The sequence below is a fragment of the Oncorhynchus clarkii genome, chromosome 2 (assembly GCF_045791955.1).
Source record: "Oncorhynchus clarkii lewisi isolate Uvic-CL-2024 chromosome 2, UVic_Ocla_1.0, whole genome shotgun sequence".
Lineage (NCBI taxonomy): Eukaryota > Metazoa > Chordata > Actinopteri > Salmoniformes > Salmonidae > Oncorhynchus > Oncorhynchus clarkii.
In genome coordinates this window covers 92,329,971-92,347,097 of record NC_092148.1, presented here as the reverse complement: position 1 = coordinate 92,347,097, position 17,127 = coordinate 92,329,971, and the positions used below count along the sequence as shown (strand labels likewise).

The 17,127-nt window shown below is 43.0% G+C and overlaps 2 protein-coding genes across 3 annotated transcripts in view; one reads left to right on the top strand and one right to left on the bottom strand.

Moving 5' to 3' along the window:
• Nucleotides 1–17,127, bottom strand: part of LOC139376285 (uncharacterized) — a 1,125,987-nt gene that overhangs the window by 219,627 nt on the left and 889,233 nt on the right. The gene's annotated exons all lie outside the window — the stretch shown is intronic.
• Nucleotides 1–17,127, top strand: part of LOC139376198 (CD82 antigen-like) — a 54,929-nt gene that overhangs the window by 9,814 nt on the left and 27,988 nt on the right. For both annotated transcript variants that reach the window (XR_011627892.1, XM_071118494.1), the window contains exon 3: nt 1–73. Coding sequence is in view for 1 of the 2 variants with exons in the window: in XM_071118494.1 (XP_070974595.1) it covers nt 1–73 (73 nt within the window). In the remaining variant the exon portion in view is untranslated. The remainder of the gene's footprint in view (nt 74–17,127) is intronic.

Sequence of the window (17,127 nt, the reverse complement as noted above, 5' to 3'; positions counted from 1 at the left end):
ATCTGTGGAGTGTTGATCATGAGCTTTGGACTGTGGGTCCTTCTGGATAACCAGAGCTTTATCGCTGTTCTGCGTAAGTTACACACACACACACACACACACACACACACACATACACACACCACACACCACACACCACACACACACACACACACACACACACACACACACACACACACACACACACACACACACCACACACCACACGCCACACGCCACACACCACACACCACACACCACACACACACACACACACACACACACACACACACACACACACACACACCACACCTACACCACACACACACACACACACACACACACACACACCACACCACACCACACCACACCCTACACCACACCACACCCTACACCACACCACACCACACACCACACGCCACACACCACACACCACACGCCACACACCACACGCCACACACACACACACACACACACACACCACACACACACCACACACACACACCACACACACCTACACCACACACACACCACACCACACCACACCCCACCCCACACCACACCACACACACACACACACACACACCACACACACACACACACACCACACCACACCACACCCCACACCACACCACACCACACACACACCACACACACACACCACACACACACACACACACCACACACACACACCTACACCACACACACACACCACACACCACACCCTCACACAGAGACACAGCAGTCTGTTCTGATACTTGTCAAGTCAATGTGAGGATTGAAAAGTGTGCTTATCAGATCCTAAACCGTTACTACCCCAGTCTGTGTCCAATCCTAAACCCTTAGCCCAGTCTGTGTCCAATCCTAAACCCTTAGCCCAGTCTGTGTCCAATCCTAAACCTTTAGCCCAGTCTGTGTCCAATCCTAAACCCTTAGCCCAGTCTGTGTCCAATCCTAAACGCTTAGCCCAGTCTGTGTCCAATCCTAAACCCTTAGCCCAGTCTGTCTCCAATCCTAAACCCTTAGCCCAGTGTGTGTCCAATCCTAAACCCTTAGCCCAGTGTGTGCAGTTAATGTGGATTATATCTTACTGGCCTCACTCCCACGAACCCCACCCCAAGGGAAAAGGGCTATTATCTCAGAGCAGAGGGATGTAGGCACTGAAACTAAAACGTGACCCTCACAGGAAAGCATGTGGTACGCTGTGGTACACTCAACCACTAGAAACAAGAAATCTATCTGGTCACTCAACCACTAGAAACAAGAAATCTATCTGGTCACTCAACCACTAGAAACAAGAAATCTATCTGGTCACTCAACCACTAGAAACAAGAAATCTATCTGGTCACTCAACCACTAGAAACTAGAACTCCATCTGGTCACTCAACCACAAGAAACTAGAACTCCATCTGGTCACTCAACCACTAGAAACTAGAAATCCATCTGGTCACTCAACCACTAGAAACAAGAAATCTATCTGGTCACTCAACCACTAGAACTCCATCTGGTCACTCATCCACTAGAAACTAGAAATCCATCTGGTCACTCAACCACTAGAACTCCATCTGGTCACTCAACCACTAGAAACTAGAACTCCATCTGGTCACTCAACCACTAGAACTCCATCTGGTCGGACAACCACTAGAAACTAGAACTCCATCTGGTCACTCAACCACTAGAAACTAGATATCCATCTGGTCACTCAACCACTAGAACTCCATCTGGTCACTCAACCACTAGAAACTAGAACTCCATCTGGTCACTCAACCACTAGAACTCCATCTGGTCGGACAACCACTAGAAACTAGAACTCCATCTGGTCGAACAACCACTAGAAACTAGAACTCCATCTGGTCACTCAACCACTAGAACTCCATCTGGTCGGACAACCACTAGAAACTAGAACTCCATCTGGTCACTCAACCACTAGAAACTAGAACTCCATCTGGTCGGACAACCACTAGAAACTAGAACTCCATCTGGTCACTCAACCACTAGAACTCCATCTGGTCGGACAACCACTAGAAACTAGAACTCCATCTGGTCACTCAACCACTAGAACTCCATCTGGTCGGACAACCACTAGAAACTAGAACTCCATCTGGTCACTCAACCACTAGAAACTAGAACTCCATCTGGTTGGACAACCACTAGAAACTAGAACTCCATCTGGTCACTCAACCACTAGAAACTAGAACTCCATCTGGTCGGACAACCACTAGAAACTAGAACTCCATCTGGTCACTCAACCACTAGAACTCCATCTTGTCGGACAACCACTAGAAACTAGAACTCCATCTGGTCACTCAACCACTAGAACTCCATCTGGTCGGACAACCACTAGAAACTAGAACTCCATCTGGTCACTCAACCACTAGAACTCCCTCTGGTCACTCAACCACTAGAACTCCATCTGGTCGGACAACCACTAGAAACTAGAACTCCATCTGGTCGGACAACCACTAGAAACTAGAACTCCATCTGGTCGGACAACCACTAGAAACTAGAACTCCATCTGGTCGGACAACCACTAGAAACTAGAACTCCATCTGGTCACTCAACCACTAGAACTCCATCTGGTCGGACAACCACTAGAAACTAGAACTCCATCTGGTCGGACAACCACTAGAAACTAGAACTCCATCTGGTCACTCAACCACTAGAAACTAGAACTCCATCTGGTCGGACAACCACTAGAAACTAGAACTCCATCTGGTCACTCAACCACTAGAAACTAGAACTCCATCTGGTCACTCAACCACTAGAAACTAGAATTCCATCTGGTCGGACAACCACTAGAAACTAGAACTCCATCTGGTCACTGAACCACTAGAAACTAGAACTCCATCTGGTCACTCAACCACTAGAAACTAGAACTCCATCTGGTCACTCAACCACTAGAAACTAGAACTCCATCTGGTCGGACAACACTCAACAGGATTTCATGGCATCACTTCAAAATTCGCTAAACGTATATTTTGACGTGTTTATTCCCCATGGTTACAGGGTTAAAATGGAAACGACTCAAAAGGGTTAAGTTTAGGTATTCATTCCGATGGTGGGGGATAGGTTATGATTTGGGGAAGGCTTAAAACAAAATCATTTAAATCAATGTACTCTTTTCCGTCAAGTATCATCAATTATTCTACCGGCTTGCTAGAGAATTGCTAAACTGCTGCCCGTTTGTACCCGTGCTGGGCAATAGTTCTGACTGTTTTCAGTGAGCGCCCAGGAAGACATACATATAAATCATATATCCTGATGCCTAGTCACGTTATACATACCAGTGCATTCAGGAAGTATTCAGAGCCCCTTGACCTATTCCACGTTTTATTACGTTACAGCCTTATTCTAAAATGGATTAAATCATTCCCCCCCCCCTCATCAATCTACACATAATGATAATGATAATGACAAAACAAAAACAGGTTTTTAGAAATGTGCAATCATGATCAATCAGGGAGAAAGTGACCAAGAACCTGATGGTCACTCTGACAGAGCTCCAGAGTTCCTCTGTGGGGATGGGAGAACCTTCCAGAAGGACAACCATCTCTGCAGCACTCTACCAAGGAGGCCTTTATGGTAGAGTGACCAGACAGAAGCCACTCCTTAGTAAAAGGCACATGACAGTCCGCTTGGAGTCAAAAGGCACCTAAAGGACTCTCAGACCATGAGAAACAAGATTCTCTGGTCTGATGAAACCAAGATTGAACTCTTTGGCCCATCTGGAGGATACCTGGCACCATCCCTACGGTGAAGCATGGTGGTGACAGCATCATGCTTTGGGGATGTTTTTCAGAATCAAGGGAAAGATGAACGGCACAAAGTACAGGGAGATCCTTGATGAAAACCTGCTCCAGAGTGCTCAAGACCTCCGACTGGGGCGAAGGTTCACCTTCCAACAGGTCAACGACCCTAAGCACACAGCCAAGACAATCCAGGAATGGTTTTGAGACAAGTCTCTGAATGTCCTTAAGAGGCCCAGCCAGAGCCCAGACTTGAACCCGATCTTTGGAGAGACCTGAAAATAGCTGTGTAGCAACGCTCCCCATCCAACCTGACAGAGCTTGAGAGGATCTACAGAGAACAATGGGAGAAACTCCCCAAATACGGGTGTGCCAAGCTTGTAGCGTCATACACATGAAGACTCGAGGCTGTAATCGCTGACAAAGGTGCTTCAACACCTGTCTGAATACTTATGTAAATGTCATATTTCTGTTTTTCATTTGTAATAAATGTGATTTTTTTTTATAAAAATCTGTTTTTGCCTTGTCATTTTGGGGTATTGTGATGTCATTTTGGAGTGTTGTGATGTCATTTTGCGTTATTGTGATGTCATTATGGGGTATTGTGATGTCGTTATGGGGTATTGTGTGTAGACTGATGAGGGGAAAAACAATGTAATCTATTTTAGAATAAGGCTGTAACGTAACAAAATGTTGAAAAAGTCAAAGGGCCTGAATACTTTCTGAATGCACTGTAAATCAACGTTCTCAGACCACAGGGGGAAGTGACAGGCTCTTTTTAGGTTTGTTATCAGGCCATCTCAAGCAGTCATATCCTGTGTTTGAGAATAGCATCTTACATCACACCTACTAACCCTGTTCATAGACAGTGTCACTTCCCTAGAGTGACACACACACACACACACACACACACACACACACACACACACACAGATGTTGTCAGGTCTGTTTCGTGTGAGGAGGTAACAGAGATGCCCACCACCTTTCCTACACTAGTTGTTTGTTTCTTAACACCACAGACAACAAGTCAGTAGGAAGCCCCACTGTTGTCTCACCCTTAACCTACAGAGAGGAAGGCCAGCCAGGGAATCATGGATAGGAAAGCTACCTACTATAAATCTGCCTGATTCATTGTAAATGTTTTCAATGTGTTCAGCCTCAGCTGGGAGCTGCAGTATCTCTTAGAGTCCTCAGTGATGTTTCTTTTCATTTGAGAAACTTTTTGTCACTTTCTTTTTGAACTGCTTTGGAGGCTTGTCTTGGAGAATAGTTCCATGCAGCAGGAGGTTAGAGTGCATCTAACCCTCTGAGCCAGATCTCACTGGTCTCTCCAAATCCACCTAACCCTCTGAGCCAGATCTCACTGGTCTCTCCAAATCCACCTAACCCTCTGAGCCAGATCTCACTGGTCTCTCCAAATCCACCTAACCCTCTGAGCCAGATCTCACTGGTCTCTCCAAATCCATCTAACCCTCTGAGCCAGATCTCACTGGTCTCTCCAAATCCACCTAACCCTCTGAGCTAGATCTCACTGGTCTCTCCAAATCCATCTAACCCTCTGAGCTAGATCTCACTGGTCTCTCCAAATCCATCTAACCCTCTGAGTCAGATCTCACTGGTCTCTCCAAATCCACCTAACCCTCTGAGCCAGATCTCACTGGTCTCTCCAAATCCATCTAACCCTCTGAGCCAGATCTCACTGGTCTCTCCAAATCCACCTAACCCTCTGAGTCAGATCTCACTGGTCTCTCCAAATCCATCTAACCCTCTGAGCCACGTCTCACTGGTCTCTCCAAATCCACCTAACCCTCTGAGTCAGATCTCACTGGTCTCTCCAAATCCATCTAACCCTCTGAGCCACGTCTCACTGGTCTCTCCAAATCCACCTAACCCTCTGAGTCAGATCTCACTGGTCTCTCCAAATCCACCTAACCCTCTGAGCCAGATCTCACTGGTCTCTCCAAATCCACCTAACCCTCTGAGTCAGATCTCACTGGTCTCTCCAAATCCACCTAACCCTCTGAGCCACGTCTCACTGGTCTCTCCAAATCCATCTAACCATCTGAGCCAGATCTCACTGGTCTCTCCAAATCCACCTAACCCTCTGAGTCAGATCTCACTGGTCTCTCCAAATCCACCTAACCCTCTGAGTCAGATCTCACTGGTCTCTCCAAGTCCATCTAACCCTCTGAGCCAGATCTCACTGGTCTCTCCAAATCCACCTAACCCTCAGATCTCACTGGTCTCTCCAAATCCACCTAACTCTCTGAGTCAGATCTCACTGGTCTCTCCAAATCCAGCTAACCCTCTGAGCCAGATCTCACTGGTCTCTCCAAATCCACCTAACCCTCAGATCTCACTGGTCTCTCCAAATCCACCTAACTCTCTGAGTCAGATCTCACTGGTCTCTCCAAATCCAGCTAACCCTCTGAGACAGGAGTCTATATTTAGGCTGGAACATCCATAGGGGCCTAAGTAATGAGATGCGACAGAGAAGAGTTTGACAAGTAACAACATGAACTGTGTTTTCCCAGATCTCTCAGTGACACACACACACACACACACACAAACTGGACCTGTTTCCCAGACCTCTCAGACTGGGTCCTCTATCTTCTCTGGTCATGTATCTAGTTACAAGTCTCCCTCCAAAAAGAGGTTACTCATCTCAAGGGACTTTCCTGGCCAAAATAAAGAAGGCTAAATGATTTATTTCACTAAGAGAGAGAGAGATTCTAAGAGAGAGAGAGAGAGAGATTCTAAGAGAGAGAGAGAGATTCTAAGAGAGAGAGAGAGAGAGATTCTAAGAGAGAGAGAGAGATTCTAAGAGAGAGAGAGAGATTCTAAGAGAGAGAGAGAGATTCTAAGAGAGAGAGAGAGAGATTCTAAGAGAGAGAGAGAGATTCTAAGAGAGAGAGAGAGATTCTAAGAGAGAGAGAGAGAGATTCTAAGAGAGAGAGAGAGAGATTCTAAGAGAGAGAGAGATTCTAAAAGAGAGAGAGATTCTAAGAGAGAGAGAGAGATTCTAAGAGAGAGAGATAGAGATTCTAAGAGAGAGAGAGATTCTAAGAGAGAGATTCTAAGAGAGGGAGAGAGAGGTTCTAAGAGAGAGAGAGATTCTAAGAGAGAGAGAGAGAGAGAGATTCTAAGAGAGAGAGAGAGATTCTAAGAGAGAGAGAGAGATTCTAAGAGAGAGAGAGAGATTCTAAGAGAGAGAGAGAGAGATTCTAAGAGAGAGAGAGAGAGATTCTAAGAGAGAGAGAGAGATTCTAAGAGAGAGAGAGAGAGATTCTAAGAGAGAGAGGGGAATTCTGGAATGACTGCCACTGCATCACATCCAAGGCCACTGACTGTTGATTGGAGACTGCTGTTTAGGCTATCTTTTAGCTGGGCTGGCGTCCACAACTGCTGATCTGGGATCAGTTCCTCTCTGTTCATAGGTTCTTATTCAGTATGATCTTAAACTGATCCTAGATCAGCCCTCGTACTCTGAGACATTTTTGTAAATATGGGTCTGACTGGATGTTCCAACCAAGGTCAGTGTCGAGCTTATCGTTGGCCAGGAAGGGACATAACACAGAGCACAGCCCGTCCTCTTCATCATCCTAGAACGGCAGCTCAGACCCACTCTTATTTATTATCCAGCTGTTCCTACAGATTACATCCTGTATGCTTCCCCTGCTTCCTGGGACCGACCTTGAAGATAGCCCTTCCTCCTCCTCCTCCATGGGACGGGCTCCTATTCTGTCTACTCTCCTCCTCCTATCCATATCCCCTTCCTTCTCTTCCTCCATGGGACGGGCTCCTATTCTGTCTACTCTCCTCCTTCTATTCATATTCTCTTCCTTCTCCTCCTCCTCCTATCCATATCCCCTTTCTCCTCCTCCTCCTATCCATATTCCCTTCCTCCTCCTCCTCCTCCTCCTCCTCCTCCTCCTCCTCCTCCTCCTCCTATCCATATCCCCTTTCTCCTCCTCCTCCTATCCATATCCCCTTTCTCCTCCTCTACAGAGCAGCAGGCCCACTATAACTAACTAGCAGCAGCAGGCCCACTGTAACTAACTAGCAGCAGCAGGCCCACTGTAACCAACTAGCAGCAGCAGGCCCACTGTAACTAACTAGCAGCAGCAGGCCCACTGTAACTAACTAGCAGCAGCAGGCCCACTGTAACCAACTAGCAGCAGCAGGCCCACTGTAACCAATTAGCAGCAGCAGGCCCACTGTAACCAACTAGCAGCAGCAGGCCCACTGTAACCAATTAGCAGCAGCAGGCCCACTATAACCAACTAGCAGCAGCAGGCCCACTGTAACCAACTAGCAGCAGCAGGCCCACTGTAACTAACTAGCAGCAGCAGGCCCACTATAACCAACTAGCAGCAGCAGGCCCACTGTAACCAATTAGCAGCAGCAGGCCCACTGTAACCAACTAGCAGCAGCAGGCCCACTGTAACCAACTAGCAGCAGCAGGCCCACTGTAACCAATTAGCAGCAGCAGGCCCACTGTAACCAATTAGCAGCAGCAGGCCCACTGTAACCAACTAGCAGCAGCAGGCCCACTGTAACCAACTAGCAGCAGCAGGCCCACTATAACCAACTAGCAGCAGCAGGCCCACTGTAACCAATTAGCAGCAGCAGGCCCACTGTAACCAACTAGCAGCAGCAGGCCCACTATAACCAACTAGCAGCAGCAGGCCCACTGTAACCAATTAGCAGCAGCAGGCCCACTGTAACCAACTAGCAGCAGCAGGCCCACTGTAACCAATTAGCAGCAGCAGGCCCACTGTAACCAACTAGCAGCAGCAGGCCCACTGTAACCAATTAGCAGCAGCAGGCCCACTGTAACCAACTAGCAGCAGCAGGCCCACTGTAACTAATTAGCAGCAGCAGGCCCACTGTAACCAACTAGCAGCAGCAGGCCCACTGTAACCAATTAGCAGCAGCAGGCCCACTGTAACTAATTAGCAGCAGCAGGCCCACTGTAACCAACTAGCAGCAGCAGGCCCACTGTAACCAATTAGCAGCAGCAGGCCCACTGTAACCAACTAGCAGCAGCAGGCCCACTGTAACTAATTAGCAGCAGCAGGCCCACTGTAACCAACTGGCAGCAGCAGGCCCACTGTAACCAATTAGCAGCAGCAGGCCCACTGTAACTAATTAGCAGCAGCAGGCCCACTGTAACCAACTAGCAGCAGCAGGCCCACTATAACCAACTAGCAGCAGCAGGCTCCCCTGTTTATTATATTTTCTTTTCGACACAAAGCCTAGACTCTACAATGTGTTGAAAGCGTCTCACAGGGATGCTGGCCCATGCTGACTCCAAATGCTTCCAAAAGTTGGGTCAAGTTGGCTGGATGTCCTTTGGGTGGTGGAACATTCTTGATTCACACAGGGAAACTGTTGAGCGTGGAAAAACCCAGCAGCGTTGCAGTTCTTGACACAAACCGGTGCACCTGGCACCTACTAACATACTCAGTTCAAAGGCACTTGAATCTTTTGTCTTGCCCACTCACACTCTGAATGGAGCACATACACTATCCATGTCTCATTTGTCTCAATACTTAAAAAAGCTTCTTTAACCTGTCTCCTCCCCTTCATCTTTAACCTGTCTCCTCCCCTTCATCTTTAACCTGTCTCCTCCCCTTCATCTTTAACCTGTCTCCTCCCCTCCATCTTTAACCTGACTCCTCCCCTTCATCTTTAACCTGTCTCCTCCCCTTCATCTTTAACCTGTCTCCTCCCCTTCATCTTTAACCTGTCTCCTCCCCTTCATCTTTAACCTGTCTCCTCCCCTTCATCTTTAACCTGTCTCCTCCCCTTCATCTTTAACCTGACTCCTCCCCTTCATTTTTAACCTGTCTCCTCCCCTTCATGTTCCCGAGTGGCGCAGTGGTCTAAGGCCCTGCATCTCGGTGCAAGAGGCATCACTACAGTCCCATTTTAATTTTTTTATGTTTTATTTAATCTTTATTTAACCAGGTAGGCTAGTTGAGAGCAAGTTCTCATTTACAACTGCAACCGGGCCAAGATAAAGCAAAGCAGTGTGACACAGACAACAACTCAGAGTTACACATGGAGTAAACAATAAACAAGCCAATAACACAATAAACAAGTCAATGACACAGTAGAAAAAAGAAAGTCTATATACAGTGTGTGCAAAATGCATGAGGAGGTCGGCAATAAATAGGACATAGGAGCGAATAATTACAATTTAGCAGATTAACACTGGAGTGATAAATGAGCAGATGATGATGTGCAAGTAGAGATACTTGTGTGCAAAAGAGCAGAAAAGTAAATAAAATAAAAACAGTATGGGGATGAGGTAGGTAGATTGGATGGGCTATTTACAGATGGACTATGTACAGCTGCAGTGATCCGTTAGCTGCTCAGATAGCTGATGTTTAAAGTTGGTGATGGAAATAAAAGTCTCCAACTTCAGTGATTTTTGCAATTCGTTCCAGTCACTGGCAGCAGAGAACTGGAAGGAACGGCGGCCAAATGAGGTGTTGGCTTTGGGGATGATCAGTGAGATATACCTGCTGGAACGTGTGCTACGGGTGGGTGTTGTTATCGTGACCAGTGAACTGAGATAAGGTGGAGCTTTACCTATAATAGACTTATAGATGACCTGGAGCCATGACCTGGGTCTGGTAGCGATATGTAGCGAGGGCCAGCCGACTAGAACATACAGGTCGCAGTGGTGGGTGGTATAAGGTGATTTGATAACAAAACGGATGGCACTGTGATAGACTGCATCCAGTTTGCTGAGTAGAGTATTGGAAGCTATTTTGTTGATGACATCGCCGAAGTCGAGGATCGGTAGGATAGTCAGTTTTACTAGGTTGAGTTTGGCGGCATGAGTGAAGGAGGCTTTGTTGCGAAATAGAAAGCCGATTCTAGATTTGATTTTGGATTGGAGATGTTTAATATGAGTCTGGAAAGAGAGTTTACCGTCTAACCGACACCTAGATATTTATAGTTGTCCACATATTCTTGGTCAGAACTGTCCAGGGTGGTGATGCTAATCGGGCGGGTGCGGGCAGCGAACGGTTGAAAAGCATGCATTTGGTTTTACTAGCGTTTAAGAGCAGTTGGAGGCCACGGAAGGAGTGTTGTATGGCATTGAAGCTCGTTTGGAGGTTAGTTAGCACAGTGTCCAAGGAAGGGCCAGAAGTATACAGAATGGTGTCATCTGTGTAGAGGTGGATCAGGGAATCGCCCACAGCAAGAGCTACATCATTGATATATACAGAGAAAAGAGTCGGCCCGAGAATTTAACCCTGTGGTACCCCCATAGAGACTGCCAGAGGTCCGGAAAACATGCCCTCTGATTTGACACACTGAACTCTGTCTGCAAAGTAGTTGGTGAACCAGTTATTAGAAAAATCAAGGCTATTGAGTCTGCCGATAAGAATACGGCGATTGACAGAGTCGAAAGCCTTTGGCCAGGTCGATGAAGACGGCTGCACAGTACTGTCTTTTATCGATGGCGGTTATGGTATCGTTTAGTACCTTGAGCGTGGCTGAGGTGCACCCATGACCGGCTCTGAAGCCGGATTGCATAGCGGAGAAGGTACGGTGGGATTCGAAATGGTCAGTGATCTGTTTATTAACTTGGCTTTCGAAGACTTTAGATAGGCAGGGCAGGATGGATATGTAACAGGTCTGTAACAGTTTGGGTCTAGGGTGTCACCTCCTTTGAAGAGGGGGATGACCGCGGCAGCTTTCCAATCTTTAGGGATCTCAGACAATACGAAAGAGAGGTTGAACAGGCTGGTAATAGGGGTTGCAACAATGGCGGCGGATAGTTTTAGAAAGAGAGGGTCCAGATTGTCTTGCCCAGCTGATTTGTATGGGTCCAGGTTTTGCAGCTCTTTCAGAACATCTGCTCTCTGGATTTGGGTGGAGAAGCTGGGGAGGCTTGGACGAGTAGCTGCGGGGGGGGGGTGGGGGCGGAGCTGTTGGCTGGGGTTGGGGTAGCCAGGAGGAAGGCATGGCCAGCCGTTGAGAAATGCTTATTGAAATTTTAGATTATCATGGATTTATCAGTGGTGACCGTGTTACCTAGCCTCAGTGCAGTGGGCAGCTGGGAGGAGGTGCACTTGTTCTCCATGGACTTTACAGTGTCCCAAAACGTTTTGGAGTTAGAGCTACAGGATGCGAATTTCTGCTTGCAAAAGCTAGCCTTTGCTTTCCTGACTGACTGCGTGTATTAGTTCCTGACTTCCCTGAACAGTTGCATATCGTGGGGACTATTCGATGCTATTGCAGTCGGCCACAGGATGTTTTTGTGCTGGTCAAGGGCAGTCAGGTCTGGAGTGAACCAAGGGCTATATCTCTTCTTAGTTCTGCATTTTTTGAACGGAGCATGCTTATCTAAGATGGTGAGGAAATTACTTTTAAAGAATGACCAGGTATCCTCAACTGACGGGATGAGGTCAATATCCTTCCAGGATACCCGGGCCAGGTCGATTAGAAAGGCCTGCTCGCAGAAGTGTTTTAGGGAGTGTTTGACAGTGATGAGGGGTGGTCGTTTGACCGCGGACCCATAGCAGATACAGGCAATGAGGCAGTGATCGCTGAGATCCTGATTGAAAACAGCGAAGGGGTATTTGGAGGGCAAGTTGGTCATAATGTCATATTAATAATGTCATAATGTCATAATGTCAATTAGGGTGCCATTGTTTACGGATTCAGGGTTGTACCTGGTGGGTTCCTTGATGATTTGTGTGAGATTGAGGGCATCTAGCTTAGATTGTAGGACTACCTGGGTGTTAAGCATATCCCACTTTAGGTCACCAAACAGAACGAACTCTGAAGCTAGATAGGGGGTGATCAATTCACAAATGGTGTCCAGGGCACAGCTGGGAGCGTAGGGGGTCGATAGCAGGCGGCAACAGTGAGAGACTTATTTTTGGAGTTGTTTGGGTATAGACCTCATCAATTGATGCACCGGTACTTCAATCTAAATTACATAACAACAACAAAAAATCAGCATCAAAATCCATCAGTTTAAACTAGATACAGTTGAAGTCGGAAGTTTACATACACCTTAGCCAAGTACATTTAAGCTCAGTTTTTCAAAATTCCTGACATTTAATCCTAGTAAATATTCCCTGCCTTAGGTCAGTTAGGATCACCACTTTATTTTAAGAATGTGAAATGTCAGAATACTAGTAGAGAGAATTATTTATTTCAGCTTGTATTTTTTTCATCACATTCCCAGTGGGTCAGAAGTTTACATACACTCAATTAGTAGCATTGCCTTTCAATTGTTTAACTTGGGTCAAACGTGCACCAGTCCCTCCTGCAGCAAAGCACCCCCACAACATGATGCTGCCACCCCGCGCTTCACGGTTGGGATGGTGTTCTTCGGCTTGCAAGCATCCCCCTTTTTCCTCCAAACATAACGATGGTCATTATGGCCAAACAGTTCTATTTTTGTTTCATCAGACCAGAGGACATTACTCCAAAAAGTACAATCTTTGTCCCCATGTGCAGTTGCAAACCGTAGTCTGGCTTTTCTATGGCTGTTTTTGAGCAGTGGTTCTTCCTTGCTGAGCGGCCTTTCAGGTTATGTTGATATAGGACCCGGTTTACTGTGGATATAGATACTTTTGTACCTGTTTCCTCCAGCATCTTTCCAAGGTCCTTTGCTGTTGTTCTGGTATTGATTTGCACTTTTCGCACCAAAGTACGTTCAGCTCTAGGAGACAGAATGCGTTTCTTTTTTGAGAGGTATGATGGCTGCGTGGTCCCATGGTGTTTATACTTGCGTACAATGGTTTGTACAGATGAACGTGGTACCTTCAGGCATTTGGAAATTGCTCCCAAGGATGAACCAAACTCGTGGAGGTCTAAAAAAAAATGTTCTGAGGTTTTGGCTGATTTCTTTTGATTTTCCCATGATGTCAAGCAAAGAGGCACTGAGTTTGAAGGTAGGCCTTGAAATACATCCACAGGTACACCTCCAATTGACTCACATGATGTCAATTAGCCTATCAGAAGCTTCTAAAGCCATGACATCATTTTCTGGAACTTTCCAAGCTGTTTAAAGGCACAGACAACTTAGTGTATGTAAACTTCTGACCCACTGGAATTGTGATACAGTGAAATAATCTGTCTGTAAACAATTATTGGAACAATTACTTGTCATCCACAAAGTAGATATCCTAACCGACTTGCCAAAACTATAGTTTGTTAACAAGAAATTTCTGGACTGGTTGAAAAACAACTTTTAATGACTCCAACCTAAGTGTATGTAAACTAGTTTTAATGACTCCAACCTAAGTGTATGTAAACTAGTTTTAATGACTCCAACCTAAGTGTATGTAAACTAGTTTTAATGACTCCAACCTAAGTGTATGTAAACTAGTTTTAATGACTCCAACCTAAGTGTATGTAAACTAGTTTTAATGACTCCAACCTAAGTGTATGTAAACTAGTTTTAATGACTCCAACCTAAGTGTATGTAAACTAGTTTTAATGACTCCAACCTAAGTGTATGTAAACTAGTTTTAATGACTCCAACCTAAGTGTATGTAAACTAGTTTTAATGACTCCAACCTAAGTGTATGTAAACTAGTTTTAATGACTCCAACCTAAGTGTATGTAAACTAGTTTTAATGACTCCAACCTAAGTGTATGTAAACTAGTTTTAATGACTCCAACCTAAGTGTATGTAAACTAGTTTTAATGACTCCAACCTAAGTGTATGTAAACTAGTTTTAATGACTCCAACCTAAGTGTATGTAAACTAGTTTTAATGACTCCAACCTAAGTGTATGTAAACTAGTTTTAATGACTCCAACCTAAGTGTATGTAAACTTCCAACTTCAACTGTATATATTTTTTTACACCTAAATTTCCAAATCAATTATATATGTCAGCTTAGCCCCCCCCCGTCCCCCAATGTCTTAGACTCTAAAGAATTAAACACTTCCTTCCACAAAACGTGTAAATAAAGAACTTCAATTGTGCCTTCCTGTATTATACTAAACATTTTACTATTTTCTACTGAGCCGTTTACTTTGTTTCTATTCTTATATTTTATTATTATTATAATTATTATATTATATTATTATTATTATATTATTATTATATTATTATTATTATATTATTATTATATTATTATTATTATTATTATTGTTATTATTATTATATTATTATTATATTATTATTATTATATTATTATATTATTATTATATTATTATTATATTATATTATTATTATTATATTATTATTATTATATTATTATTATATTATTATTATTATATTATTATTATATTATTATTATAATATTATTATTATATTATTATTATTATATTATTATTATTATTATTATTATATTATTATTATATTATTATTATTTTATTATTATTATATCATTATTATTATATTATTATTATTATATTATTATTATTATTACTATTATTATTATATTATTATTATTATTACTATTATTATTATATATTATTATTATTACTATTATTATTATATTATTATTACTATTATTATTATATTATATATATTTTTTTTTTATTATATTATTATTATTATTATTATTACTATTATTATTATATTATTAGTATTATTATATTATTATTATTATATTATTATTATATTATTATTATTATATCATTATTATTATATTATTATTATTATATTATTATTATTTTATTATTATTATATCATTATTATTATATTATTATTATATTATTAGTATTATTATATTATTATTATTATATTATTATTATATTATTATTATTATATTATTAGTATTATTATATTATTATTATTATATTATTATTATTTTATTATTATTATATCATTATTATTATATTATTATTATATTATTATTATTATTATATTATTATTATTATATTATTATTATATTATTATTATATCATTATTATTATATTATTATTATTATATTATTATTATTATTACTATTATTATTATATTATTAGTATTATTATATTATTATTATTATATTATTAGTATTATTATATTATATAAATATTATTATATAATTATAATTATATTATATATATATTATTATATTTTTATTTCTTATTGTTTTTGCTTTGTCCTGAAGGAACGTGTGGCACAAACACTGACACAGGAGACAACCACCCACAAAACCCAACACAAAACAGGCTACCTAAATATGGTTCCCAATCAGAGACAATGACTAACACCTGCCTCTGATTGAGAACCATATCAGGCCAAACATAGAAATAGACAAACCAGACACACAACATAGAATGCCCGATGGTCGATGGTCAGAACGTGTGTTTACAATTTCCATTTTCTATAGGTTATATTTATAGAGTGGTGTGCAGCTGTTCCACCATGTTAGGGGTCCTGGGAATGTTTCTGTTGCTCCCCCCCCCCCCCCCCTTCTCCCCCCGCCCATTCTCTATCTGAAGGGGTGGGGAGGAGAGGAGAGGAGAGGGGACATTAGAGAGAGAGAGACGGGAAAGTTAGGAGGAGAGATGGTGTGCGACTGTTCCACCATGTTAGGGGTCTTGGGAAAGTTTCTGTTGCTCCCCCCCCCCCCCCCCCCCCCCCCACCATTCTCTATCTGAAGGATCAACTTCCCCTTTCTGAATGTTCTTTATTCCAAAAGTATTTTCCTGTTTTACTGGATGGAGACATTAGAGAGAGAGAGGCGGGAAAGTTAGGAGGAGAGATGGTGTGCGGCTACCCAATCCAACATCAGCATGTAGGCAGCTACTTTAACCCACTAGACCACCTCGTCTCAGCCCACGCTGAATGTTCTCTCTCTAATATCAGAGACGCGCTGTTAGCAGTTCACCATAGTGACAAGAAACACAAGAGTTCATCATCGGAGAGGCTCGTCAAAGCACAGCTTGGTGTGTATATTTTAACAGAAGACCTTGGCCTTGGTTAGGGAGCTCTATTACAGATGATTAATGCCAAAACACAGTGTGAAGATAGGCTGTGATAAGAAGTGTAGGTCGTAGAAAGATCACACTAAGTTGAAAACGCGACGTACTAGATCCATACTACAGGTTGAATTTGGGTTCAATGCCAAATTGCGGCATAATCAGTTTAGCTTATCAGGTTTTTGTTTTTTTCTTCAGTTTACACTTAGTCTACACAGTTTACACTTAGCCTAAACAACATCTTAGTGAGGTTAACACGTGATATATTATATCCATCTTACAGGTTGAAGTTCGATGTCAAGTCGGTGTGTTTAATTTGAAGCTTTCGTTTTGTTTCTCTGTATACAGACTAAATACATGGAAATGTTTATGCAGCTAACCCTGCTATGCTGAAAAACTCCCCCTGAGGGTGTGAACTGCTGTCTTAAAGGGCACTAGAACTCACTGAAACCTGGTTGTTTCCACGGAAACGTCTATTTAAAGAGACGGTTTAGAAC